Raw genomic sequence first — 27,335 nt, 5'->3', positions numbered from 1 at the left:
TTGCTTCTTTTTTTTAATCTTTTTTCCTGTATACCTCAAAAAAAACTTACGTTGGATATTTATCCAACATAAAACTCACTGGATAAAAATAACACCAATCTTCTAGGATTCTCTCCTAGAATTTAAATTAAGCTTCAAAAGAAAAGGCTATTTATAATACATCACAATTATTTCATTGAAATCTTTAATTTTGCTGTTCTCCCTGGACAGAAGTTTTGATTGGTTTGTGTGTTTCTTAAGCCTTTTTTTCTTCTTGTCATCAGCTCATAGTAGGTGTGGGTTTTATTTGTTGTTGTCATTAAGTCATTTTGCTCTGTTGATGCTTACTAATTTTGCTTGGCTGCTTGTGTGGGTACTACAGTTCAATTAAAGGTTATTAACCTAGTGTCTCTGGGTAATTTTGAGCACTACAGTCTCTAACTGTTGCTGCATAGTTTTTTGATATAAGTTACTGCCCTGGTTGGTTTTTTTAATGTTTTGTTGGTGAATTTCATAGATGGGCTATTGTGTTGGGAAAATCTGTAAGAAGAATAGATAGAGTCGATGGGATTAAAGTATTTATTTAATTTTGGGGGCTGTGCTTGGGGCTAAAACTCAGGGCCTGAGTGCTGTCCCTGATCATTTTTGCTCACAGCTATGCACTCTACCACTTGAGCTTCAGCTCTACTTCCAGTTTTTATGGGGGTAGGGAGTTGCTTAAGAGTCTCGGTGAACTTAGAACCACAGTTCTCAGGTCTCAGCCTCCAGAATAGCTAGGATTACACATGTGAGCTGGGGGTAGTTTATTTCAAATGAATCTTTGTCTGGTTGGCCTTAGGATTCTGCAAAAGGTTGAGGGTGTAGCTTTTTGGGGTACGAAGCACATACAAAGCCCTGGGTTCTATTCTTGGCACTGCAAGAGAAAAAGACCCAACTGAGGCGAACATGCCAATTGGTTTGTTTGTTTTTGTCGGTCATGGGGCTTGAACTCTGGGCCTGGGCATTGTCCCTCAGCTCTTTAGCTCAAGGCTAGCGCTCTACCACATGAGCCACAGTGCCTTGCTGTTTATGTGATGCTGAGGAATTGAACCCAGGGCCTCATGCATGCAAGGCAAGCACTCTACCACTGAGCCACCTTCCCAGCCCTGGAACACATTTTATTTTGTAATAGGAGTACTGCACTGAACTCAAAGCCTTACCTTTTTTGTACTTTAGTGAGAATTGGATCCCTTTTCCGCTTTGGATGTGAATCCTGATAACATCAATTTACTTCTGCTTAGGGGTCTTATTTGTGCGTGGGAAGGCAAGAACCCAGTGCCAATCAAGGTTATGACAACTATTTCAGAAAAGAATTTAGCTTGTAAAATACCTGTGAGAGCAGGTCTTTGGTACCTGATACCTAGGTAGGAAAAACACTGAAGAAGGACTTGAGGGTTCACCTCAATATTACTGTGCAAGAAAAAGGCACTTTTGCTTTTGGTGGGTAAGTAAGACAAATGGAGCTGGATAACTCGATAACCAGTCCAGCATCTTGAAAAAGTTAAATAGGATAGTCTATTGATGAAGCAAATATAATTCATAGTATATTTTCAGTTATTCATGTTATTTTAACCTAAGCTCTGGTAGCAAGTATTTTTAAGGGCTATTTCCTCAATGTTCAATCAAATGTTATAATTCACTGAAAATTAAACACATGTTCTCTAGAATTGTTTCCTTAAATTACACATAAAGTGCTTTGTGGAGCAGTGTATAGATCTGAAATAAAGTAATTACATGTGAAGCCATGCTGGTGGCACATGATCATACCTGTCCTCCAGACACTGGGGCAAGAGGGTAGAGTTTGAGATCAGTCTAGTCTGAATAATAAAACCCTGTTTTAGAGCTGAGTGCTGGTGGCTCTCACCCATAATACTAGCTATTCAGGAGGCTAAGATCTGAGGATCACAGTTCGTAGCCAGCCCGGGGCAGGCAATTTCATCCTTGAGACTCTTATCTCCAATAACCATCAGAAAACTGGGAAGTGGTATTGTGGCTCAAAGTGATAGAGCACTAGCCCTGAGCAGAAAAGCTCAAGGACAGCTCCCAGGCCCTGAAAGTTCCATGACCAACAAAAACAAAACCCTTGTCTTAGTAATGGATTAGCCAGGCGCCCTTGGCTCACGCCAGTAATCCTAGCTACTCGGGAGGCTGAGATCTAAGGATTGTGGTTCAAAGCCAGCCTCGGCAGGAAAGGCCGTGAAACTCTTACCTCCAGTAAACCACCAGAAAATGGGAAGTGGTGCTGTGGTTCAGGTGGTGGAGCGCTAGCCTTGAGCCTGAAGAGCTGAGAAAGTAATGGATTAGTATCCACATTATAGATAATATTGCTTAAAGTAATACCTAGGTCATTATTTTGTAGCTTTTTTATTTATCAGTCCTGGGGTCTGAAGTTGGGGTCTGGGCACTGTCCCTGAGCTTCTTTTGCCTCCAGGGTAGCACTCTACCACTTGAGCCATATCGCTACTTCCAGCCTTTTCTGTTTATATAGTTCTGTGGAATCTATTCCAGGGCTTCATGCATACTAGGCAAGCACTCTACCACTAAGCCACATTCCCAGCTCATTTTGTAACTATTTTAAAATGCTATGTTACTTGCTTTTTATCTGCCTTTTTAGAACATTTGATTTCCTGCTGAAGGTTTGGTTTTGTTTTGCTTTGTGCCAATCCTGGGCTTGTACTCAGAGCCTGGGCACTGTCCCTGAGCTTTTTTGCTTAAGGTTAGCACTCTACCACTGCGCCACAGCACCACTTCTGGCTTTTTCTGTGTATGTGGTACTGAGGAATCGAACCCAGGGCTTCATGCATGCTAGGCAAGCACTCTACCACTAAGCCACATTCCCAGCCCATACTGAAGTTTTTGGGGTTTTTTTTGGGGGGGGTCCAATCGTGGGGCCTGAACTCTAGGCCTGGGCGCTGTCCTTCAGCTCTTCAGCACAAGGCTAGTGCTCTACCACTTAAGCCACAGCACTACTTCCGGCTTTTTTTTCTTTTTGCTTATGTGGTGCTGGGGAATTGAACCCAGGGCCTCATGCATGCAAGACAAGCGCTCTACCACTGAGCCACCTTCCCAGCCCATACTGAAGGTTTTGGGAAGTAACTTATTACTGAGAAATTTAAGGCAGCCTTCTCAACAAATCTGCCAAATCAGTGAAAAAGGTAGTCCTGTCTCCTACTCTGCATGTTACAGAGGGCAGAGGAAGCCTGATATCTGTAGCAACCGTTTTCTATAGCATACTTTTTCCTCTTTTCTGTTAGGTGCAGTTTGAAAGCTAATGAGGTAGTACTTTACTGAAAACAGTTGTCAAAGGACTCAGGCTTTAAATACTGGTTTGTTGCAACTCTTACTGAAGGGAAGATTTTTACAGGGATTAAATCTTGTGTTTTAAAGTGGCTGGTTTACAGATTATTCTATTAATAAATATTTAGGCATATCTCTGAGGGGCCAGATATTTGATCCAGCTCTCTTTTGTCCTAGGTTATACTACTCCAACTGCCCCCCAGGCATACAGCCAGCCTGTCCAGGGGTATGGCACAGGTGCTTATGACACCACCACTGCTACAGTCACCACCACTCAGGCCTCCTATGCAGCTCAATCTGCATATGGCACTCAGCCTGCTTACCCAACCTATGGGCAGCAGCCGGCTGCCGCTGCACCTGCAAGGTAAGGCCTCGTTCACTTGTTCCTAAATGATGAATCTGCTTTGGATTTGAGAGAAAGAGCAACTGTATACATAAACTTTAGCTCCCTTTTAATAGTTACTGTCATTTTTAAGGGTTGATTGTGGTTTTACTGTCATTTCAGAAAAAAAGTGTGCTGGAAGACAGCACAAAGGTATTCTCCATTAATCATTAAAATGGTGCCATCCAAGGCCCAAAATGAAGAATGCCACTCAGTAGATTACTTGCAGAACCTGTTTTGGGGAGAAAGAGGAGACTTTTTACTTTTTATTTTTATTTTGCTTTATCTTATTTCTATTTTGTTTTTACTTTTCTAAATTCAGAAAGAAATGAAGTATGCTCTGCATATTTTTATCTTTGGGTTATTGAGTCTGTAAATGGATAACAGCTTTTTCCCTGGGAAAAGCATGGATGTAGTTCACAGTGCAAGAGGGAGGGTAGCATCATGGGAGTCATGATACAGTCCTGTGACCCAATTATCAGTAAAGGTTATATCCATATTTAAGAAGTCAAGTATTAGCTGACACATTTAACATCTTTTGGTCTATATTATGTAGAGACTTGATAAACGTAAAGAACATAGGCGAATATAAATTCTTAACTGGCTATCCAGCCATGGAGTGAACATTAAGTCCAACAAAACTCATGCCCCATGACTGGTAAGCACATAAATAGTATGTATTATTACTTAACAGAAGATTTCAGGTCTTTGCTTTAGACAATGCCCTTAGGTGGCTTCTGCATACAGTCTTGAAGGAATACTGAATTCTGATTTGAATGAAGACTTTTTAGGGAATAAACAAGATCAACTTGTAACCTAGAGTTTTTATCAGCTATAGAGGTAAGAAATTAGCTCTGGCAAATAGTCGTGAAATTACTTCTAAAATGCACAGTGAGTAATTGAAGCCACTTAATAGTTTACACCTAATATTGACAGCCTGTATGGTAGTTATATTAAGCTAACTGGCTGATTCCTAGAAGAGCTCCCTTTCTGTTGATTAGGGGTTTGATAATGTTAACCAATATGTAGGGTCCCATGTATTGCTTTTATGCAACAGTTTGTCATTGCTGGAGAGTTTTATATGTGAAATGGTTTTTGAGAAGTCATCTTTTTTTTGTTCTTTTTTCCTTAATCTTCAGACTTAACCACTTTAAAACAGCTGTCTCCTGATCACTGGCAGCTAGTCCCTTTTCCATTGGAAAGCAGGAACTTGTGGCCCATTTAATTCAGTGAAGAAATCAGTATTTCCACATACTTTCTGGGCTATCTACTGATTCGTGGGGCTTTGTTTAAAAAAATAGCTATAGGTCACTCAGCTGTGGCTGTGGCATAATCTGTTGGGACTAAGTGGTAGTGAAGACTCCTGGATTTCTTCCCTTGGTATTTGGGATTCTCATTTACTTCATGTGTGGTGGGAGGTAACTGGCCAGTTACTCTAAACATTTGGGAGTGGTGCATCCACATCTCTGCCTTATTCTGGTCCCTTAGAGAGACTTATAAGATAAATTTGCAAAGCCAGGCACCAGTAGCTCATGCCTGTAATCCTAGCTACTCTGGAGGCTGAGATCTGAGGATCACACTTCAAAGCAGGCCTGGACAGGGCAAGGAAGGCCATGAGACTCTTGTTTTTGGTTTTTTTTTTTTGGGGGGGGGGATCCGGTCATGGGCCTGAACTCTGAGCCTGGGCGCTGCCCCTCAGCTCTTCAGCTCAAGGCTAGCATTCTACCACTTGAGCCACAGCGCCACTTCCGTTTTTTTTTTTTGTTTTTTTTTTTTTGCTTATGGGTGCTGAGGAATCAAACCCAGGGCCTCAAGCATGCAAGGCAAGTGCTTTACCACTGAGCCACCTTCCCAGCCCCGCCATGAGACTCTTATCTCCTGTTAGTCACCAGAAAACCAGAAGTGACATAGCTCAAGTGGTAGGGCACTCTCCTTGAGCTGAAGAGCTGAGGGACAGTGCCCAGGCCCAGAGTTGAAGCCCCACAGCCAATTTAAAAAAGGGGGGGGGACTGGGAAGGTGGCTCAGTGGTAGAGCGCTTGCCTTGCATGCTCGAGGCCCTGGGTTCGATTCCTCAGCACCACATAAGCAAAAAGAAAAAAGCCGGAAGTGGCGCTGTGGCTCAAGTGGTAGAGCGCTAGCCTTGAGCTGAAGAGCTGAGGGACAGCGCCCAGGCCCAGAGTTCAGGCCCCATGACCCCACCCAAGTTGGGAAGTTCCTTAATAAAGAAAAACATTAAACCATAGGTAGTCTAGATTTGTAATGCCATGGACTTAATTAACTACTCTCAACCTAAAATTACTACTCTACATCTAAATCTTGCATTATTAAGTTTTGTTAAACAGTTCACTTTGAGAAAAAGTGTTTTCTGTCACTTAAATTGGTAACACATAGTATTGAAACTCCATTTCATGACTGTTCATGTGGAATGAATGGAGTGTGTTTATAGCTCTTAGGTATGGCTGACCTACTTTAATGTTCTCTTCCAGCAAATATAAATGAACACTGAGTTTGTAATTTACTTTGTATATATTTCTAAGCTCAGTCCTAACATGGCATATTGTTCATAGATTTATAGAATTCTTAACTAACAGTTGTGTTTGTGGTTTGGGAAACAAAGTTTCACTGTTTTATTTCTCCTTTTAGACCTCAAGATGGCAACAAGCCTGCTGAGACTAGTCAACCTCAATCTAGCACAGGGGGGTATAACCAGCCCAGCCTAGGTTATGGACAAAGTAACTACAGTTATCCCCAGGTTCCTGGGAGCTACCCCATGCAACCAGTCACCGCACCACCATCCTATCCTCCTACCAGGTCAGTCTGCTGCTTTCTTAGGGCCACTGTTAGTAGGCTAGCAAGGCAGTGTTTGTTTTTGGTTTGTTTTTATTTTCACATTGTTGATCAGCTTGCATTGACTTCCTTAGATGAAATTTGTTGTTGTCTGACTCTCACAGTGATAATTCTGACCACAAGTAGTTATGTTCAATTCCACAATTCCTGCTCCTGGGGTCCTATAGCAATGTCTGGCACTAATGACTATTTTATTTAAATATAGGTTAAAAATTTTTACCATTCTGGGTTCTTTAACTTACTCTTAATTAACTCCGAATGACGAGAAACAAGTGTATAAAAGCATGTGTATGGACCACAAAAGCCATCTTCTCCCCTGCGGCCATAGTGGGTAAAGTCTAGGGCTTATAGAAAGAATCTGTAGCTGGGAAGGTGGCTCAGTGGTAGAGCGCTTGCCTTGCATACATGAGGCCCTGGGTTCAATTCCTCAGCACCATATAAGCAAAAAGAAAAAAGCCGGAAGTGGCACTGTGGCTCAAGTGGTAGGGCACTAGCCTTGAGCTGAAGAGCTGAGGGACAGCGCCCAGGCCTAGAGTTCAGGCCCCACGACCACCGGACCCAAAAAAAAAAGAAGAAGAAGAAGAAGCTAGAAGTAGAGCTCAATTGGTATTGCTCAAACACCTTTATAAATAAAGCAGATTGACAAAGGATGAGGTCAAGATCAGAACAGGTTGTGATGACAAAGATGCACCATCTTTGAACAAGACTAGGATAGATTTTAAGAAGTTTTTCTATGCTTGTGTGTGTGTTTGATACTTGTAAGATGACCTAAGTTGACATACTCTGATGAGGGTTTAAAAGTAAGTGAGCCAGGTACCAGTTGACTCATGCCTATGCAGGAGGCTGAGACCTGAGAATTGTGGTTTAAAGACTGAGCATGGTTAAGTCTATGTGACTCATACCTCTAATTAACCAGAAGTGGAGCTGTGGTCTGAGTAGTAAAGCACTAGCCTTGAGCAAAAAAGCTCAGGGACAGCTCCCAGGCTGGTGTCTGGACTAGCACCAATAAAGAAATGAATGTAAGATGAGTGTGTTGCGATGGCTCATTGCCTGTAATGCCAGCTATTCAGGAGGTAGAGATGGGAGAGTTACTGTCCAGGCTAGTATAAACATGAGGCCCTATTCAAAAAATAAAGCAGAAAGCACTAGGGGCTTGGTGCAAGTGGTAGAGTACCTTCTCAGCAGGCATAAGGCCCTTGAGTTCAAACTTCAGTATCACACAAAAAAAGTATTGGAGTGCAACAGTTGTACTCATTACACAATACATTGGAAATGAACTTACACAACTTGTGGGTGGGGACAAGATGGAAAAACAGGGAGAGAGTGAGGGAGAAGGGGTGATACTGTCCAAAAAGAAATGTGCCTCACTTATGTAACGATAACCCTTCTGTACATTGCCTTTATAATAATGTTTTTAAGTTAAAATTAAAAATAGATAGCTGGGCACCGGTGGCTCATGCCTGTAATCCTAGCTACTCAGAGGAGGCTAAGATCTGAGGATCACGATTCAAAGCCAGCCTGGGCAAGAAACTCCATGAGAATCTTATCTCCAATAAACCAATAGAAAACTGGAAGTGGCATGGTAGCTCAAGTGGTAAAGCGCTCGCCTTGAGCTGAAGAGTACAGGGGCAGCACCCAAGCCCAGAGTTCAAGCCCCACAACTGACAAAAAAATAAAAATAATGTGGATCATAGTTCAAAGACAACCCAGGCAGGAAAGTCTCTGAGACTTTTACCTACAGAAAACTAGAAGTGGCCGGGCGCTGGTGGCTCACGCCTGTAATCCTAGTACTCAGGAGGCTGAGATCTGAGGATCGCGGTTCAAAGCCAGCCTGGGCAGGAGAGACCGGGAGACTCCTATCTCCAATAAACCACCAGAAAACCGGAAGTGGCGCTGTAGCTCAAGTGGTAGAGCGCTTGCCTTGAGCTGAAGAGCTGAGGGACAACGCCCAAGCCCAGAGTTCAAGCCCCACGACCGACAAAAAAAAAGAAAACTAGAAGTGGCACTGTGGCTTAAGTGGTAGCCTTGGGCTGAAGAGCTCAGGGTTGGCACCTAGGCCCAGAGTTTAAGTCCCACAACTGACCCCCCCAAAAAATTGGATGTAGTCTTGAAACTTCTTAAATCCTCCTACTTTTTCTCAGTGCTTTTTTTTGTGGGGGTTAGCCTTTCCTAAATGCACATGTATACATTCTTTCTTACAGGAAGCATATCCCAAATTTGCTAGTCTTTCAGCTAGAGGGTGGGGACTTGCTATGGTAAAATAGGAATGTGACACCTGTAAATATCTCATATTCAGGAGCTTGTTCTCACAATCTAATCTCTCGATTTTTTTTTCCAGCTATTCCTCTACACAACCGACCAGTTATGATCAGAGCAGTTACTCTCAGCAGAACACCTATGGGCAGCCAAGCAGCTATGGACAACAGAGTAGCTATGGTCAACAAAGCAGCTATGGGCAGCAGCCTCCCACTAGTTACCCCCCCCAGACTGGATCTTACAGCCAGGCTCCAAGTCAATATAGCCAACAGAGCAGCAGCTACGGGCAGCAGAGTGAGTTGCTAAGAGAGAAAAACAAATAATGATTGTGCTTGAAGTCTCTGAACATGGAGCGTGTGCTTCAATTTAGTTGTTGCTAATGTGCCATACTGCAAAAGAAAAGAGATGGCATTTTCTGCCCTATTAGACATTGCCTGCTAGTCTTGGTCTCTTTGGCAGGTTGTATGCAGTGAGTGAAGCAGGCATTCTTATACGGGGGTGAAGAGTGACCAGCATTCTTTACGGCCTGCCCTCCCAAAAAGTCATTAACAGAATTGGCAGGCAGCTACAGAAAGCCATATGACTTTGGTAGCCAAAACCCCAAAACACATAGGCAAAACAAAAAATTTTCTTCACAGAATACTTGTTTTTGTTGTTGTTTTGTTTTTGCTTTTGTTCATTTGTTGGTTTCATTTGGTTGGTTTTTTGTTTTTTTGTTTTTGTCGGTCATGGGGCTTGAACTCTGGGCTTGGGCACTGTCCCTGCACTCTTCAGCTCAAGGCGAGCACTCTACCGCTTGAGCCACAGTACCACTTCCGGTTTTCCTAATGGTTTATTGGAGATACGAGTCTCACGGACGTTCCTGCCCCGGCTGGCTTTGAACTGTGATCCTCAGATCTCAGCCTCCTGAGTAGCTAGGATTACAGGCATGAGGCACCAGTGCAGTTGCCTGGCTTCATTTGGTTGGTTTTTTTTTTTTTTTTTTGGTGTTTTGTTTTTTGAGGGGATATTTTTTTGTGTGTTTCTTTTGGTTGGCCTTGAACTCAGAGTCTGGGTGTTATCCTTTGAGACTTTTGTTCAAGGCTAGTACTCTGAGCCACAATCCCACTTCCGTTTTCTGGTGGTTAATCAGAGATGAGTCTCATGGACTTTTCTGCACAGGCTGGCTTTGAACCATGATCCGCAGATCTCAGCCTCCTGAATAAGATTACAGTGCCTGGCTGAAGTTTAATTTTAGTAGAGTTGGTGCCGAGGATTGGACTCAAGGCCTTGCACAAGCTGCCAGTCTATACAGCTGAGCTCTACCCCAATACTTGTAGTTCTTGTGTATTAAAAAGTAACTGGAAATCTAGAACTATTATTTTCCTACTGTGGGCCTGTTTTGAAAGTAGTGCTCCTTGAAGTAGCCCATTCCTTAGCAACCTGCTGAGGTTCTAAAAAACTGGGCTCTAGTTTCCTGAGTGTAGTCTAATATATATATATATATGTCCCTCTAAGGTATACATTGGCCAGAAGACTTGTCTGTTGTTTGCAAGTGGTGTATTCTAAGGTTTTGTTTAGCCTTAATGAGCCATAGTTTTGTTAAACTTTCAAGAGCCTAGTACCAGGCATAGTGGTACACACCTGTAATACTAGCACTTGTAAGGCTAAGGCCTGCCTGGTCTGGTTAAGACTTTGTCACTCACTCCATCTCAAAACTCCCCCCCCCCAAAAAAAAAAAAAAAAGGTATGTTTTTACTATGATGTAAAGAAGGTAGTACCTTGTATTTGAGAGTCCTAGAATTCCAGGCAAAAGTGTATCAGGAAGGTAAGGTGTGTAAATGCTGATCTGTGGCTTACAGATGTGAATTTTTCCTCAGGTTCATTCCGACAGGACCACCCCAGTAGCATGGGTGTTTATGGGCAGGAGTCTGGAGGATTTTCCGGACCAGGAGAAAACCGGAGCATGAGTGGCCCTGATAACCGGGGCAGGGGAAGAGGGGGATTTGATCGTGGAGGCATGAGCAGAGGTGGGCGGGGAGGAGGACGCGGTGGAATGGGGTAAGAGCAAACCTTTTCTCCTTTTACCTAATTTTGTTTCATCCATAGGATTTTCAGTGGCAAGAAGGGACTGAAAGACATAAATTTTATTCAGCATTTCCATGGACAATCTGTAGAGCCCAAGCCGTTTTCTAAATCATGGAAATGTCATCTTTGCGGCATATGTACTACTAAGTGGCAGTTTGCTTTTTTTCCCTGCCAAGTACTTTGTTGGGTTGGGGAAAACAAAGAATGGTTTTGAAACTAGAGCTTTCAGTTCCCTTCGTGATTTTCAGAGGTGGAAACCCTCTGTGGGTAATAGATTGGGATGGAACACACACAACTTTTCTAACACCCTTAAGTTTTTAACTAATGCCTGAGTGGTTGTCTTCTTGCCATACCTGGTGTATATACTGCAGAAAAGAATTGCAGCTGTTTTCCACAATGTCTGTCCCCAACTTCTGTTGATACTCAGAATTGTTGAGCATAATTATAGAAGGTTTTGGTCCCGTAGCCGTAAACTTTGACCTAAGATACACCTGGTACATAGAGTTTGGTTGGAGCACAGAAAATTCAAAGTAGTTTCTTTGCAGAGTAATGTTTATAAAATATGGAATTGCTCCTCATTGGAGATTTTTAAAGTCTAAATCGGTTTGGCCATTTTGATTGATGGTACAATCTGGTTTAGAAAACTTGTTAGATCAATAACATGACCCTGCTTACCTCTGCCCTTCCCATCCCTTCCCTTCTGTTCCCTTCCCTCCTCCCATTCCCTCTTCCCTTCCTGGTCTGTACTTGATGAAGGTGAGGTATAATGTTGGTGGTTAACATAATCCAGAAAGTTTAGTTCTGTGTGTGTTCTGTCCCTATATAAACTAGTAAAAAAAAAAAAGTTATGCAGAATGTCAAGTATAAATTGAACTTGATGTCCACTGTTCAAGGAAAAATTGAATAGCATTTTTGCACAGAAACATTGTAAAATTAATGATAAAAAGTTGATCCTTGAATTATTGCAAATCTTTACTGTTTAACAATAATACTGTCTTACATATTCTGCATAACTTTAAAAATAAGTCTTTGGTGAAATCTTTATTGGAAGAAAATAATTTCAGAACATGCAAAAATTATGAATAATTTGATATAAAGTCAGTCTTCCCATTTGGAGAATTATCATTCCATTATAAAGGTTTCACTTCTTTATGGGTTAAAATAGACATAGACACTTGAAATTACTATCATCACGTCTCAAATCACCTAGAATTCTCAGTATTTTTCAATTACAAAAATAATTTCAAGTTTATTCATTTCAATACTCCACAAGTAATGATTGTACTGATTTTGCTAGACTTAGAGGGGGCCCTCTTTCTGGATGAGAAGTCTCTCCTGGATCCATAGAAGAGACCATGACCTTCCCCATAGGTTTTCAACAGACTGTGAAAGCAGTCTGGTGAATCCTGGGGGGATATGCCAGGGCCATTCCCCTTCCCCTTTTTATTGTGGTGTGGTGATGGTTTTCAGTGTCTTCAGCAGGTAAGGCACTCAATGTTGTTAACATGCCCTTTTTCATTGCCTCAATATTTTGATATTTTCATTGGCTGTTAAACGTGGAAACTTTTTAACATGCTTTGTCGCATTTATATGCTACAGGTTACAAAGTGAGAGCCTTGTATACACTTCAATACTTAAAAAGTACCCGTACTCAGTACTCAGCCGGCAGCATAATGAAAAGTGGGACTAGACACGGTGTCCATATGGAGAGGAAAAATATACATAGAATATTTTTAACAAAATGTATTCATTGTATAAATGGAATCCTTCTGTAACTTTGGTAACTGCATACTTGTTGTTTGGTAATAATGAACCAGAGGAGTTATAATACTCTAGAATTGTATAACATTAAAGTGTAAACTTTTGTGTTTAAAGAGAGAGAACATTTTATGGTGTGTAATTTTAAAAAAAGAAACAAAGCTGCATGCAACAGCTTGAAATTGTATATTCAGGTATTAAAGGTGCAATACTGGTTAGAACAAACTGGGCTTCCCTGTAGGGAACTGCCTTTATTTAATGTTTTGCTTTGTTTTGTTTTTTTCCTTAAAAAATAGTCTAATCAAAAAAGCCCAATTCATATTCCCCCTCCCCTCTTTACAGTTTTTAAATATGTGACTTTAATACTGCCATAGTTATTCTTAACTGATATGTCTATAAAGTTGCACCCCCAGACCGTTAAGCCTTGGTATTTGTTGTAAATTCTCCTTTCACAGCGATTGTTAAGTCCATTAGGGTCCTCAACTGTATGGCTTTGTGCTGAAGACTGGCTGGACGCGTCCTCTGATGTGTGTTGTAGCATTTACTGTGGTTGTCTCCTGCTTAGAATACTGTGCCTTGTTAGGAAGTCCAGGGCCTCATTTGGCTCTCCCCTGGGAGAGGTTGAGGGTGCACCTTTATGAATATGGAAAGCTGTTTCCCTCTGCTTGTTCCTCTTCTCCTGGGTTTTCAGCTAATGGGGGTGGGGTTGGGATCTAGTTTTCCCTCCCTAATTTGCCAAGTATTGCACTATTAATACCAGCCCCCGAAATGAAAGGAACCAACCACACTGGTGTATCCAATCAGACAAGCAAGGTTGTATATTAAGGAAATTTGAGCAAGCTGCCCTGAAGAAAGGCATAGTGACAAGATGAGAGAGATGCATTGTTTGGAGATGTGTTTAGCCAGTGCCCTTCTTCCCCACGAGCCCCCCCAAGGCTCAGAGCGGTACTGGCTTTTAAAGGGAAAGGCCTTCATTTCTTCGTTTATCCCCCCAGCAGCGCTGGAGAGCGAGGTGGCTTCAATAAGCCTGGTGGTAAGTTTTTGAGTATTACCATGGATAGTGTTTAAAAAAATACAGTCAGTTATTAGAAAACTATAATTTTTATTAGTTTCATAGCGGTTTAAAAATGATCTATACAAAAGAGACTAATGGGTACTGCCGGCATTGTCTTAGGGGTAATAAGGTTAACCTATGGTTACAAAACAAAGGGTAACTTGAAGTATTGAGCAACTGCTTCTGTAATATGGGGGAGAGTACAGTTTTTAAATTTGGTTTATTTGGAGGAAAAAATTTGACTTAAAAAATTTAACACTAATTTGGCACATAAGCATTAAGAGTGTATTTGGTTAATGGTTTAGAAGCAAACCAGCAAAGAAAAAAAAGCAAACCCTAGAAACTTTGCACAAATGTTAAAGAGGCACTGCTCCATTTTAGCAGTGTGGGTCATTTTGAATTTAATGAGTCCCCATCAAATGGTGGTATAGTAGATAGCTGTGTGTGTTTGTAAGGTTTATAGCTTGCAAGACGTGCACTAACAGGATTTTGTATGATCTTTCCTGGTTGGCAGGACCCATGGATGAAGGACCAGATCTTGATCTAGGTAATTTTGAATTCTTTAACTTCTAAGTGATTGTACCAGACCTGTTACCCTGGGGCTCAGACGGCTGAGGCAGGCGCTTGGCAAGATGGAGTCCAGAGCCTTTGTGGGAGGGAGAGAGGGATATAGATCAAGTGGTGGAATGCTTTGCCTATAAGAGCAAGGTCTTGGGTTCAATCCCCAGTAAAAGTAATCTCAGAGGTAGGAATTAGTAGCTCACGCCTATAATCCTAATCAGGAGGCTCAGATTTGAGGATGGTGGTTCAAAGCCAGCCCAAGAAAGAAAGTCTACAAAACTCTTCTCCAATAACCACCAGAAAACCAGAAGTATAACTATGGCTCAAAGTGGCAGAATCCTAACCTTGAGCAAAAGAGCTCAGAGGTGGCACTCAGGCCCTAAGTTCAAACGCCACAACTGACAAAAAACAAAAAGTTATCTTAGCCTTGGAACCAAGTCTGAGCAGGAGATGGTGAGATTGAGGCAGCCTAGGCTACAGACCCTGTCTTTAAAAAAAAAAAAAAAAACACCTCCAATTGCAGTAGTCACTCCTTTCTGTCTTGTTTTCTGGAAGGCCCTCCTATAGATCCTGATGAAGACTCTGACAACAGTGCAATTTATGTGCAAGGATTAAATGACAACGTGACTCTTGATGATCTAGCAGACTTCTTTAAACAGTGTGGGATTGTTAAGGTAAGTAAAGCACAACTGGTTGATCTGGCAGAAATTAGACTATACAACACTTCAAAAGAGATTCAGTTCACATTAAGAATTGTTTCTAAAGTTTTCTGGTTTCTTTCTGGACAGCTTGTTAATTCCTTAAAATCCTCTCCTGCATGTGGCACATACCTGTAATCTTAGCATTCAGGAGGTAGAGGCAGGAGGACTGCAAGTTCAATCTGGGCTACAAAGTGAGATCCTGTCTCAAAAAAAAATGACCATTGGCAATGATATCTCAGTGGTAGAGTGCTTGCATATACCATACAGTCTCCAGCACCACAAAAGGGGGGAAAACACTCCCCTTGAAAAACGAGCTGAAGCCGGGTGCTGGTGGCTCACGCCTGTAATCCTAGTTACTCAGGAGGCTGAGATCTGAGGATCGCGGTTCAAAGCCAGCCTGGGCAGGAGAGACCGTGAGACTCCTATCTCCAATAAATCACCAGAAAACCGGAAGTGGCGCTGTAGCTCAAGTGGTAGAGCGCTCGCCTTGAGCTGAAGAGCTGAGGGACAGCGCCCAGGCCCAGAGTTCAAGCCCCACGACCAACAAAAAAAAAAGAAAAAGGAAAACGAGCTGAGCCAAACGCCAGTACTACCAACAGTGTAATCCTAGCTACTCAAGAGGTTGAGTTCTGAGGATCGCATTGAAGCCAGCCCAGGGAGAAACACTTTTGTTTGTTTGTTTGTTTGTTTAAGTCGTGGGGCCTGAACTCAGGGCCTAGGCACTATCCTTGAGCTCTTCAGCTCAAGGCTAGCGTGCCACTTGCAGCTTTTTCTGCTTTTGTTGTGCTGAGGAATAGAACCCAGGGCCTCATGCATGTAAAACAAGCACTCTACTACTGAGCCACCTTCCCAGCCCCGCGCCTCCTGTCACCCCCCGCCCCCCGTCACTCTTAACCTCCAATTAATGACTTGAAAACCAGATGTTCAAGCCCCAGGACCGACCCCATCCAGAAAAAAAAAAAATAGAAAAACTAGCTAATTTTGTTGTGGTAGCAGTAGTTTTTTGTTCTTTTGGGGTGTGAGGGGTTAGGAGTGGCTTTGGTTTTTGGTGAAAGTACTAGGGCTTGAACTTGGCCTTGTGCTCGGGCTTGGCTTTTTTACTCACACTTAGTACTTTTATTACTTGAGCTATGCTTTCAGCTTACCATTTTGTTAATTAATTGAAGATGGAGTCTCGACTTTTCTGCCAAGCCTAGATTTGAACCTCCACTGTCCGTGTCTTAGCCTCCTGCATACTTAGGATAGTGCATGAGTCATTGCACCTATCTACTAGCCATTTTGTGATAGGAACAAAATGCCAAGCACATTTAACATAGTCAAAAACCTAAAGTTTTTTTTTTATAATTATCAACTAAAAATTCTTATATGAATACTACTTTGTGAACATAAATAGCATAAGGTATATATGTGTGTGTGTATGCATGTGTTTGCAGGGATACACAGACATAAGTACTGGGTCTTGAACTCAGCGTCTTGCACTCTTGCTTGGCAATTTTTTTTTCCTCAGCTGGGTGCTAGTGGCTCAGATCTGTAATCCTAGCTACTCAGGAGGCTGAGATCTGAGGATTGTGGTTTAAAAAACTAGAGGTGGCTCTGTGGATCAAGTTGTAGAGTGTTAACCCTGAACACAAAGAAGCTCAGGGACAACACCTAGGCCCTGAGTTCAAGCCCCACAACTGACAAAAATTTTTCTTGGCTGAGAAGGTGGCTCAGTGGTAGAGTACTTGCCTGGCATGTATGAGGCCCTGGGTTCAATTCCTCAGCACCACATAAGCAGAAAAAGCCGGAAATGGTGCTGTGGCTCAAGTGGTAGAGTGCTAACCTTGAGCAAAAGAAGCTCAGTGACTGTGCCCAGACCCTGAATTCAAGCCCCAGGACTGTCCTTCCCCGCCCCCAAAAAAGAAATAATTTGTTAAATGCAAGGTGTTGCAGAAGAAAATGAAGAAAAGTATAGAAAGAGCTTAAGGTAGGAAGATGCTTAAGTCAGTAACTCAAAATTTGGGAATTCCGTATTCTACTTAACAAGCACAGATAGCACATTGGATTTATAAATACACTGAGTTCACCTAAGGCTCCACCTACAGATGTCTTAAATGGTCTCAGAGCTGAGGTCTCACTCTGTGCCTGTGGATGACCAAGAAAATGCTAGGAGGAGTAATTTTGAAGTTAATAAGTTGATATTAATGAGTATATACCTTTGCTTTGGAATGCCTGTTTGTCTTATGCTCAATTTTCATTGGGTTATCTTTCATTGACTTCTGGTACTACTTTTTCCTGGTGTTGCTCCATGTGTTTTGTAAATATCTTCTGTTTGTGCACTTTTTTGTTGGTGGCGGGCTTGAAGTCTGGGGCCTAGGCCCTGTCCCTGAACTCTTCAGCTCAAGGCAAGTGCTCCACCACTTGAGCTACTGTGCTTCTTCTGGTTTTTGTGTCGTTAATTGGATCTAAGAGTCTTATAGACTTTCTTTCCCAGGCTGGCTTTGAACAGTGATCATTAGATCTCAGCCTCCTGAGTAGCTAGGATTATAGATGTGAGCCCAGCTATGCCTTATTTTTGTGTGACCATATTCTTTTCTTTTCTTTTCTTTTTTTTTTTGGTCCGGTCATGGGCCTGAACTCTGGGCCCTGGGCGCTGTCCTTCAGCTCTTCAGCTCAAGGCTAGCGCTCTACCACTTGAGCCACAGTGCCACTTCTGGCTTTTTTCTTTTTGCTTATGTGGTGCTGAGGAATTGAACCCAGGGCCTCAGGCATGCAAGGCAAGCACTCTACCACTAAGCCACCTTCCCAGCCCCTTCTTTTCTTTTGTTTTCTTTTTTTTTTTTTTGTTGGTCGTGGGACTTGAACTCTGGGCCTGGGAGCTGTCCCTCAGCTCTTCAGCTCAAGGCGAGCGCTCTACCACTTGAGCTACAGCGCCACTTCCGGTTTTCTGGTGGTTTATTGGAGATAGGAGTCTCACGGTCTCTCCTGCCCTGGCTGGCTTTGAATCGCGATCCTCAGATCTCAGCCTCCTGAGTAGCTAGGATTACAGGCGTGAGCCACCAGCGCCCGGCATCTTTTTTTTTTTTTTTTTTTTTTTGTCAGTCGTGGAACTTGTATTTGGGGTCTGGGTGCTGGCCCTGAGCCTCTTTGTGCTCAAGGCTAGCATTCTACCATTTGAACCACAGTGTTGCCTTAACCAATTGATTCCTTAGTGGTTTGTCTGGGTTTCCTCTCTCTCTTCCCCATGTATATTGACTGTTGTAGCTGCATTTATTGAGTTTCATCTATGCAAGTTTTTTGTTGTTGTTGTTGTTGTTTTGGGTTTTTTTAGTCATGGGGCTTGAATTCTGGGCATAGGCGCTGTCCCTGAGCTCTTCAGCTCAAGGCTAGAGCTCTACCACTTGAGCCACAATGCCACTTCTGGTTTTCTGGAGGTTTATTAGAGATAAGAATTTCAAGGACTTTTCCTGCCCTGGCTGGCTTTGAACCATGATCCTCAGATCTCACCCTCCTGTGTAGCTAGGATTACAGGCTGGTGGTGAGCCACCACCAGCGTGAGCCACCAGCGCCCAGCTAAGTTTTGTTCAGTTTGTGTGGTCATCTGCCCTTAATTTCAGGGCCAGCTTAGTTAGCCTGAAGCCCTGAGTTCAAATGCCAATGCCACCAAAAACAAAAAAAAATTGCACAATTGATTTTGGCATAACTGTATAAAATTTTTAGCACATGAATGCATAGTGCATGCTTTTTGGTGATTAATTGGAAATATGAGTCATGCCCAAGCTGGCTTCAAACCATAGATGTGAGCAACTAGTACCAGGCTAAGGACATAGTATTGAAAAAAACTTTTGCTTTCAAATTTTTTTGACAATACTAGGGTTTAAACTTAGGGTCTCACACTTGTTAGACAGCTACACTTCCACTTGAGCTACACTTCATATTTTAAAATTTGGTAGCACGGCTACTTTTGGTGGGGGGGGAAGTCCAGTCATAGGCCTGAACTCTGGGCCTGGGCACTGTCCCTCAGCTCTTCAGCTCAAGGCTAGCACTCTACCACTTAAGCCACAGCGCCACTTCTGGCTTTTTTTTTTCTGCCTATGTGTGCTGAGGAATCGAACCCAGGGCCTCAAGCATGCAAGGCAAGTGCTCTACCCCTGAGCCACCTTCCCAGCCCCAGAACGGCTGCTGCTACTTTTTTTTTTTTTTTTTTTTTTTGGTCGGTCCTGGGGCTTAAACTCTGGTCCTGGGCGCTGTCCCTCAGCTCTTCAGCTCAAGGCGAGCGCTCTACCACTTCAGCTACAGCGCCACTTCCGGTTTTCTGGTGGTTTATTGGAGATAGGAGTCTCATGGACTTTCCTGCCTGGGCTGGCTTTGAACCACGATCCTCAGATCTCAGCCTCCTGAGTAGTGAGGATTACAGGCGTGAGCCACCGGCGCCCGGCTCCAGCTACTTCTTAACTAAACATTATATACCTGAATAAATGACAGAAACAGCAAGGAGTTGGTAGCTTACACCTCTTAATCCTAGCTACTCTACTACAGAAGCTGGAAGTGGAGCTGTGGCTCAAATAGTAGAGCACTAGTCTTGAGCACAAAAGTGAAGGTACCATGCCCAAGTTCTACATTCAAGTCCCAGGACTGGGGCTGGGAAGTTGGCTCAGTGGTAGAGTGCTTGCCTTGCATGCATGAGGCCCTGGGTTCGATTCCTCAGCACCACATAAGCAAAAAGAAAAAAGCCGGAAGTGGCGCTGTGGCTCAAGGGGTAGCAGCGCTAGCCTTGAGCTGAAGAGCTGAGGGACAGCGCCCAGGCCCAGAGTTCAGGCCCTACAACTGGACCAAAAAAAAAAAAAAAATTCAAGTCCCAGGACTGGCACCAAAAAAAAAAAAGAAGAATCCTAGCTACTTGGGAGGCTGAGATCTAAGGATCCTGGTTCAAAGCCAACTTAGGCAGCACTCCATGTAATTCTTGCCTCACCTCCAATAAGCCATCCAAAGGAGGAAGTACTGCTGTGGTTCAAGTGATGAAATGCTAGGGTCAGTACTCAGACCCTGAGTTTAAGCCCCAGAGCCAGCACCAAAAAGAAACAAAACTCCTTGTTACTTACCTTTAACTTTACCTTTTTAGAAGGAAGAATATTGGTATACCGTATATCCTGCTATGTGAATACTTTGCTCCCCTCTGACCCACACAAACTTCTTGGTGGTACTAGGATTTGAAAGTCATTTGCATACTTGCTTAAGCCTTGCCTCCAGCCTACTTTTTGCTGGTTATTTTGGAGACAAATTCTCACATTTTCTGTTTGGGCTATGTGTGAACAGGGGTCCTCTACATCAGCCTCTTAAGTAGCTAGGATTATAGACTTACTTGCACTACTACTAGGATTCAGCTAAAGAGTGATCTACCTTCCATTATTAATTGGAGGTAAAAGTCTCATGGATTTTTCTGCTCAGGCTGGTCTCCAACCCCAGTCCACAGGTCTCAGCCTCTTGAGTGGCTGGTATTCCAATCATGAGCCAACAGCTCCTGAGATCTGTTCTTATTTTTCATTTTTGTACATGTCCTGGGGCTTGAAATCAAGGCCTAGGCACTGTCCCTTAGCTTTCTTTGCTCAAAGCTAGTCTTCTACCACTTGAGCCACAATCCTATTTCCAGTTGTTTGGTGCTTAATTGGAGATTTGAACCATTATCCTTAGATCTCAGCCTCCTTAGTAGCTAGGATTTAGTGTATGAGCCACCCATAATTCTGATCAAGTGATTGAGTAATATCCTTGTGCCTGCATGCTTCCTATGACAAAATGATTGCTTTGGCCTGCTGAGGGACTTTTTCAATATATTATAGTCACATCCTATGATATTTTGTATATAGATGAACAAGAGAACTGGACAGCCCATGATCCACATCTACCTGGACAAGGAAACAGGGAAGCCCAAAGGTGATGCTACAGTATCCTATGAAGACCCGCCGACTGCCAAGGCTGCCGTGGAGTGGTTTGATGGTAGGGCTGTGCTCGCTGGCATTCTTTGCTCTTCTCCCTCAGGCACATGTAGGGTCTTGGAATGGTTGTTGTACTTGTCAACTTGCAAGTAATGATCATTTGGTAATGTTGGATGTTTAGAATGCAACCTCTGAAGTTTAAAGACAAAAGACAGATGGACTCTCCCTTTGTGTACGTAGAGCAGAGCAGGAGGAAGAACTTGAGAGCCCATAGGAACAAGATGAGCCTGATTGATGCTCTTACTAGGTATAACCACAGCTCCACCTTTCCTAGTCTGCAAATGGTTTGTCCTTCGGGCCCATATCCAAGAATACCCTTGGAAGCTTCTGATGAAAGGGTGCTCACCTAACACTCAGTTCAGTCTTCAGCAACACACACAAAAAATCCTAGCCAGTGTACATTTGAGTACAAACATGTATATGGTTAAAGCCTTGTTGAAATTTCACTTTTGACAAAATCTATTTGCAAGTATCTGTTGCTGGCTCAACTGCCTCCATTTCCTCTGAGCACTGCGGTGAGAGCTCCAGCAGCCCTTTTCCTGCAAGGTATAACTATACAGGGCTTTGAGCCGGAGCTCCTGCCTTAGCCTCCCTGCTGCTGGGCGCCATCATGCTTAGGTGTGAAGGGCAGGCCTGATCCTTCTGAGAGAGGCATCAGGGTTAGCAGGAGGCTGGGTGTGAGAAAGGGGGCTTCTAGTTTCCTCCCCTCTCACAGGGAGGGCTTGGGCTTGGATTTACCCATGTTCTGTCATCTCTTTCCAGGCAAAGATTTCCAAGGGAGCAAACTTAAAGTCTCTCTTGCCCGGAAGAAGCCTCCAGTGAACAGCATGAGGGGTGGCATGCCGCCCCGCGAGGGCAGAGGGATGCCACCACCACTGCGTGGAGGTACTCGCTGCTCACATTTAGTGTGCTTTCTGCCCTTGAGGCCTCGACTAGCGTGGGGGTGGATAAGGAGTGTGGAATCAGGACTGTACAAGTGAAAGTGGGCGGCACCTGCTTGTGGAGGACGGGGAAGAGGGATTTCTTGGCCCTGGGAAACCTCACCACCTGCCTATGTGAACTCCAGCCAGGGCTGTTATGCTCTGGCCTCAGTCTGAAAATGCCACATGCTAGTGTGCGAGTCCAGTGAACAAACTGGGGGCTGGGGCCTGTGGGCCAGTTGGTGTTTCTTGTGGCAGAGCTGCTCCTAGAAAGAGGCTCACGTGGGCTGGGAAGGTGGCTCAGTGGTAGAGCGCTTGCCTTGCATGCATGAGGCCCTGGGTTCCATTCCTCAGCACCACATAAGCAAAAAGAAAAAAGCCGGAAGTGGTGCTGTGGCTCAAGTGGTAGAGCGCCAGCCTTGAGCTGAAGAGCTGAGGGACAGCGCCCAGAGTTCAGGCCCCACGACCAGACCCAAAAAAAAGAGAGTCTCACTTGTTCTTCCTTCAGGTCCAGGTGGCCCAGGAGGTCCAGGGGGTCCCATGGGTCGCATGGGAGGCCGTGGAGGAGACCGAGGAGGCTTTCCCCCAAGAGGACCACGGGGTTCCCGGGGGAACCCTTCTGGAGGAGGCAATGTCCAACACCGAGCTGGAGACTGGCAGTGTCCCAACCCGTATGTACTTCACTTGACAGATTGGTAGTGTCACCACTCCCGGTGGGGGGTCAAAGCCTGCTGGTGACTGTGCGTGGGGACACTACCGGAGGCTCCTAAGCCACTTGATGGAGGAGATCCTCTTGGTGGTTTGTGCCCAGGACTGTGGGCGGTAGGGGTGCCTTTTGTCCCTCTTTGCACAGCTGACTTCCTCAGTGACTTGTGCTGTCGTGACTTTGTGCAGGGGCTGTGGAAACCAGAACTTCGCCTGGAGAACAGAGTGCAACCAGTGCAAAGCCCCGAAACCCGAGGGCTTTCTCCCGCCGCCCTTCCCACCTCCGGGTAGGTACAGCTTTCCAGAGTGTTCCCTACGCTTCCTTCGCTAGCCTTCTGTGAGCCATGGGCAGCCCCAGCTCCCCATTAAGGTAGGAACCTTGCCTCCGCCCTTTGCTACCTCAGGTGGTGACCGCGGCAGAGGTGGCCCCGGCGGCATGCGGGGGGGTAGAGGTGGCCTCATGGACCGCGGTGGCCCCGGTGGCATGTTCAGAGGTGGCCGTGGTGGAGACAGAGGCGGCTTTCGTGGTGGCCGTGGCATGGACCGCGGCGGCTTTGGCGGAGGAAGACGAGGGGGGCCGGGGGGACCCCCAGGACCTTTGATGGAACAGATGGGAGGAAGAAGAGGCGGACGCGGAGGACCTGGAAAGATGGATAAGTATGTGGTGGGGGGAGCGCCGCGCAGCGGGCGTCCATCTGGCACTGGTGTGGGCAGCTTGGGGCGGGGGCAGGGCTCCCCACCCTGCCCAGTGCCAACAGGGTCCCCTTTGCCTTGCAGAGGGGAGCACCGCCAGGAGCGCAGAGATCGGCCCTATTAGACACAGCCCGCAGAGCCGCATTGACTACCAGATTTATTTTTTAAACCAGAAAATGTTTTAAATTTATAATTCCATATTTATAATGTTGGTCACAACATTATGATTATTCCTTGTCTGTACTTTAGTATTTTTCACCATTTGTGGAGAAACATTAAAACAAGTTAAATGGTAGTGTGCTGAGTTTTTTTTTCCCCCCCTTCTTTTGAAGATGGTTGTTTAAGACGTAACAATGGGAACCCTTGTGAGCATGCTCAGTATCATTGTGGATGAACCAGAGGGCCTCTAACTGTAACAATGTTCATGGTTGTGATGTTTGTTGGTTTTTTTTTTTAAATAAAATTCCAAATGTTTATAAACAGTCATCCTTCTCGGCCTCTGTTCGCAGGTGCCTGCCCCTGGCCCCCCAGGGATAGGTACATGGTACATGGCTCCTTATGAAGGGACATCTTGAAATGGTTTTAGATGACAACAAAAGGGAACAGCATTCTGTTGATCCTCAGGCAAGGACCTGAAAGGGGACGGAGCAGGAAGAAGGGTTCATAGCTCTGCACCTGTCCTCTGCATTCACCTACAACCCTTCAGGAACTAGCAGGGATGGACCCAGTAACTGTCTTCTGCCCTACCAGGCAGTTCCCTGTGCTGGGATGCATTCATTCTGCTACCCCTGAGAACACCTTAACCTGCGACCTGCCCGCAAGCTGCTCCTCTCTCTGCCTTTGGAAAGGATTAGCCTATGCCTTCCTGAAACAACCCAAGCCATTCGTGCCCTCCATTCCCAAGCTCGGGGGCCCTCCATTCCCACCCAGTGCCATCGCTGCTTGGGAGGCTGACAAGAGTTTGATTCTGCCCTATTCACACCAGCACATTCAAAATGCTTGAACAGCCTCAACCCAGTCCTCCAGGTTGCCCCAGAAACCCGCGCCACCACTGCCACCTCAATCCTATTTGTCCCAGCCCTTCCTCCGGCTACACTGACTTCAGGACAGGAAACAAGTGATTCTCAAAACCCTGGCTTAGCCTGGGACTGGCTCAACCTGAAGTTGTAAAAATGCATGGCTCCCACCATGCTTATTGAGACCCACAGGCCTCTGACCTCAGGTGCCCTGCGCTGCCATTTTACTGCAGTCCAGCGTGAAGCCAAGGGAGTTCTACCAAGGGCCCCACCCACCCGTGCCTCCACCATATCACCACCAGGCGGCTCCTGAGTCAGGCCAAGTGCCTCATCCACCCATCCATTCCCTCCTGCCCACTTCTCAGATGAGCAGAAGGGGAATACAGAACAGAGGCACCTGCTTGCCAGCCAGGTACACTACCTCTGAGCCCAGCAGAAGAAAGCTGAGCAAAAGTAGCTCAATACCAGCCTGAGCTGCATCTTGAAACGTCTGAAAAAAAGTCCTGCACCCATACCCAGGACCACTGGCTCTGTGCACTGCCTGTAACAGTCAGAACCCAGTCCTCCTCCTACAGCAATGTTTGCCACTTCCCTTTGTCCTCCAAAGAACAAGAGAGGCCATGGAGAGACTGCAGCTTTTTCAGAGAAGGACTCAAGGGCTCTAGGCCACCACCCACCAAAGGACTGAAGCCACTGTCTAGTCACAGCTACCTCATTCATGTCCTAGAACCAGAAAGCTGGAGGCTCTGGAATGGACCTGGATGGTAACCCTAGCTCAAAGGCCTGGAGAGGAAAAGGATGGGGCACCCTCTCCTTCAGAGAAGTGGGAGCTGGATGCTGGTAATTCACGGGGTATTTTTTTTTTTTTTGGTTGGTCATGGTGCTTGAACTCCGCCTGGACACTGTCCCTGAGCTCTTCAGCTCAAGGCTAGTGCTCTACCACTTGAACCACAGCACCATTTCGTTTTCTGGTGGTTTATTGGAGATAAGAGTCTCATGGATTTTTCCTGCCGGGGCTAGCTTTGAACCATGATCCTCAGATCTCAGCCTCCTGAGTAGCTAGGATTACAGGCGAGAGCCACCAGCACCTGGCTTATGCTTTTAATCTTAGCTACTCAGGAGGCTAAGATCTGTGGATCTCAGTTCGAAGCTAGCCCAGGAGGACAAGTCCCCAATTAACCAAAAACTGGAAGTGGAGCTGTGGCTCAGAGCACTAATTAGCCTTGAATGAAAAGAGCTCAGAGATAGTACCCAGGCCGAGTTCAGACCCCACAACTGGGGAAAGAAAAGCCTCTAGCACTCATCAACACCACTGAGTTTCCTAGGCTCTGCTCTGCTCTTGCCCATGACCATAGTTAAGACCAAATCAACCTCCCCTGCTAGAAACCCAGCATGGGACTCCACCTGAGTCTCCTGGAATTAACTCCTTGTCTGGCTTCAAACATCAATCCTCAGACCAGAGCTTTCCAAGTGTCTAGGATTATAGGTGTAAACACTGGTATACCCAAGCCATTGGCACCCAGCTCTGCTTTCCTCTTCCTCTCCCCTCTTTTTCTTGCTGGTAATGGGGTTTGAATTCAGTACCTTGAAATCTAAGCTTGCCATTGGCATTCAACTCCTCTCTCCTATCCCAATCTTCCCTTTCCCTCCCCGCTACTTTGTGCTCATGACCTTGAACTTACAGCTGGTGCTCTACCACTTGAGCCATGCCTCCAGTCACATTTTGCTGGACAGAATATCAGACATTTCTACCCAGGCTAGCTTTGAACCACAATCCTTCAGGTCTTCCTGAGTGGGATTATAAGCATGAGCCACTGGTACCTGGCTCAGTATCTTCTTTTTTATGTGTGCCAGTAGTAGAACTTCACCTCCAAGCTTCACCTGCTTGCTTTAGCTTTTCATTCAAGTCTGGTAATCCATCACTGGAGCCGCAGCTGTACTTCTGGCTATTTGCCCATCTCAAGGACTTTCCTGCCCAGGCTGGCTTCAAATCACAATTTCCAGATCTGATCTCAGTCTCCTGAGTAGCTAGGATTATAGGTGTGAGTCACCAGCACATGGCTTGACAATGATGTTTAAACTTTTTTTTTTTTTTTTTGGTTGTGGGGCTTGAACTCTGGGCCTGGGTGCTGTCCCTGAGCTCTTCAGCTCAAGGCGAGCGCTCTACCACTTGAGCCACAGTGCCACTTTGTTTTCTGGTGGTTAATTGGAGAAAAGAGTCTCACGGACTTTCCTGCCTGGGCTGGCTTTAAACCGAGATCCTCAGATCTCAGCCTCCTGAATAACAAGGATTACAACTGTGAGCTACCAGCGCCCGGCCTAAGGTTCAACTTTTTTTTTTTTTTTTTTTTTTGGTCCAGTCGTGGGGCCTGAACTCTGGGCCTGGGCGCTGTCCCTCAGCTCTTCAGCTCAAGACTAGTGCTCTACCACTTGAATCACAGCGCCACTTCCGCCTTTTTTCTTTTTGCTTATGTGGTGCTGAGGAATTGAACTCAGGGCCTCAGGCATGCAAGGCAAACACTTTACCACTGAGCCAACTTCCCAGCCCAGGTACAATTTTTTTTTATTGAAGTATAATGGGCTAGAACATGAAATTGCTCACTGGTTAGAGTCACCATCCCAAGGTTGGAGGAAATTTACTGAATTACATTGACCTCTAGAGCCTGATCTATTGGCCTGGGTGGGTAAGTTAAAGATTTATTATTCCAAGCCAGTGCCTGTGGCTCACACCTGTAATCCTAGTGACTTACAGCTGAGATCAGGGAGACTGCATTCAGCCTAAGGAGAAAAGTCCATGAGACTCCATTCCAAAACGAACAGCCAGAAAGCCCACGAGGAGTGTGAAGACTTTTTTTTTGGGTCCGGTCGTGGGGCCTGAACTCTGCGCTTGGGCACTGTCCCTCAGCTCTTCAGCTCAAGGCTAGCGCTCTACCACTTGAGCCACAGCGCCACTTCTGGCTTTTTTCTTTTTGCTTATGTGGTGCTGAGGATTCGAACCCAGGGCCTCATGCATGCAAGGAAAGCGCTCTACCACTGAGCCACCTTCCTAGCCCCAAGTGTGAAGACTTTAATTCAAACCTTGATATA

At 45.0% G+C, this 27,335-nt stretch overlaps 1 protein-coding gene across 6 annotated transcripts in view; it reads left to right on the top strand.

Moving 5' to 3' along the window:
• Ewsr1 (EWS RNA binding protein 1) overlaps positions 1-23,718 on the top strand; it is a 34,043-nt gene extending 10,325 nt beyond the window's left edge. For 2 of the 6 annotated variants that reach the window (XM_069994590.1, XM_069994587.1), the window contains 13 exons: positions 3,493-3,679; positions 6,342-6,509; positions 8,884-9,095; positions 10,661-10,841; positions 13,625-13,659; positions 14,195-14,227; positions 14,797-14,915; positions 20,786-20,915; positions 21,677-21,799; positions 22,343-22,505; positions 22,729-22,826; positions 22,944-23,196; positions 23,317-23,718. In XM_069994590.1, the coding sequence (XP_069850691.1) occupies positions 3,493-3,679; positions 6,342-6,509; positions 8,884-9,095; positions 10,661-10,841; positions 13,625-13,659; positions 14,195-14,227; positions 14,797-14,915; positions 20,786-20,915; positions 21,677-21,799; positions 22,343-22,505; positions 22,729-22,826; positions 22,944-23,196; positions 23,317-23,356 (1,742 nt within the window). In that variant the 3' untranslated portion in view covers positions 23,357-23,718. Of the gene's footprint in view, positions 1-3,492; positions 3,680-6,341; positions 6,510-8,883; positions 9,096-10,660; positions 10,846-12,467; positions 13,660-14,194; positions 14,228-14,796; positions 14,916-20,785; positions 20,916-21,676; positions 21,800-22,342; positions 22,506-22,728; positions 22,827-22,943; positions 23,197-23,316 lie in introns of those variants that run through there. The other 4 variants (XM_069994588.1, XM_069994586.1, XM_069994592.1 and 1 more) reach the window with 3 other exon arrangements.
• Positions 23,719-27,335: the final 3,617 nt, after the last annotated feature.

The sequence above is a fragment of the Dipodomys merriami genome, unplaced genomic scaffold (assembly GCF_024711535.1).
Source record: "Dipodomys merriami isolate MVZ:Mamm:240054 unplaced genomic scaffold, mDipMer1.0.p SCAF_45, whole genome shotgun sequence".
Taxonomy (NCBI): domain Eukaryota; kingdom Metazoa; phylum Chordata; class Mammalia; order Rodentia; family Heteromyidae; genus Dipodomys; species Dipodomys merriami.
Note: the sequence above shows the minus strand (reverse complement) of the source record. Positions and strands in the feature narration are given on the sequence as shown.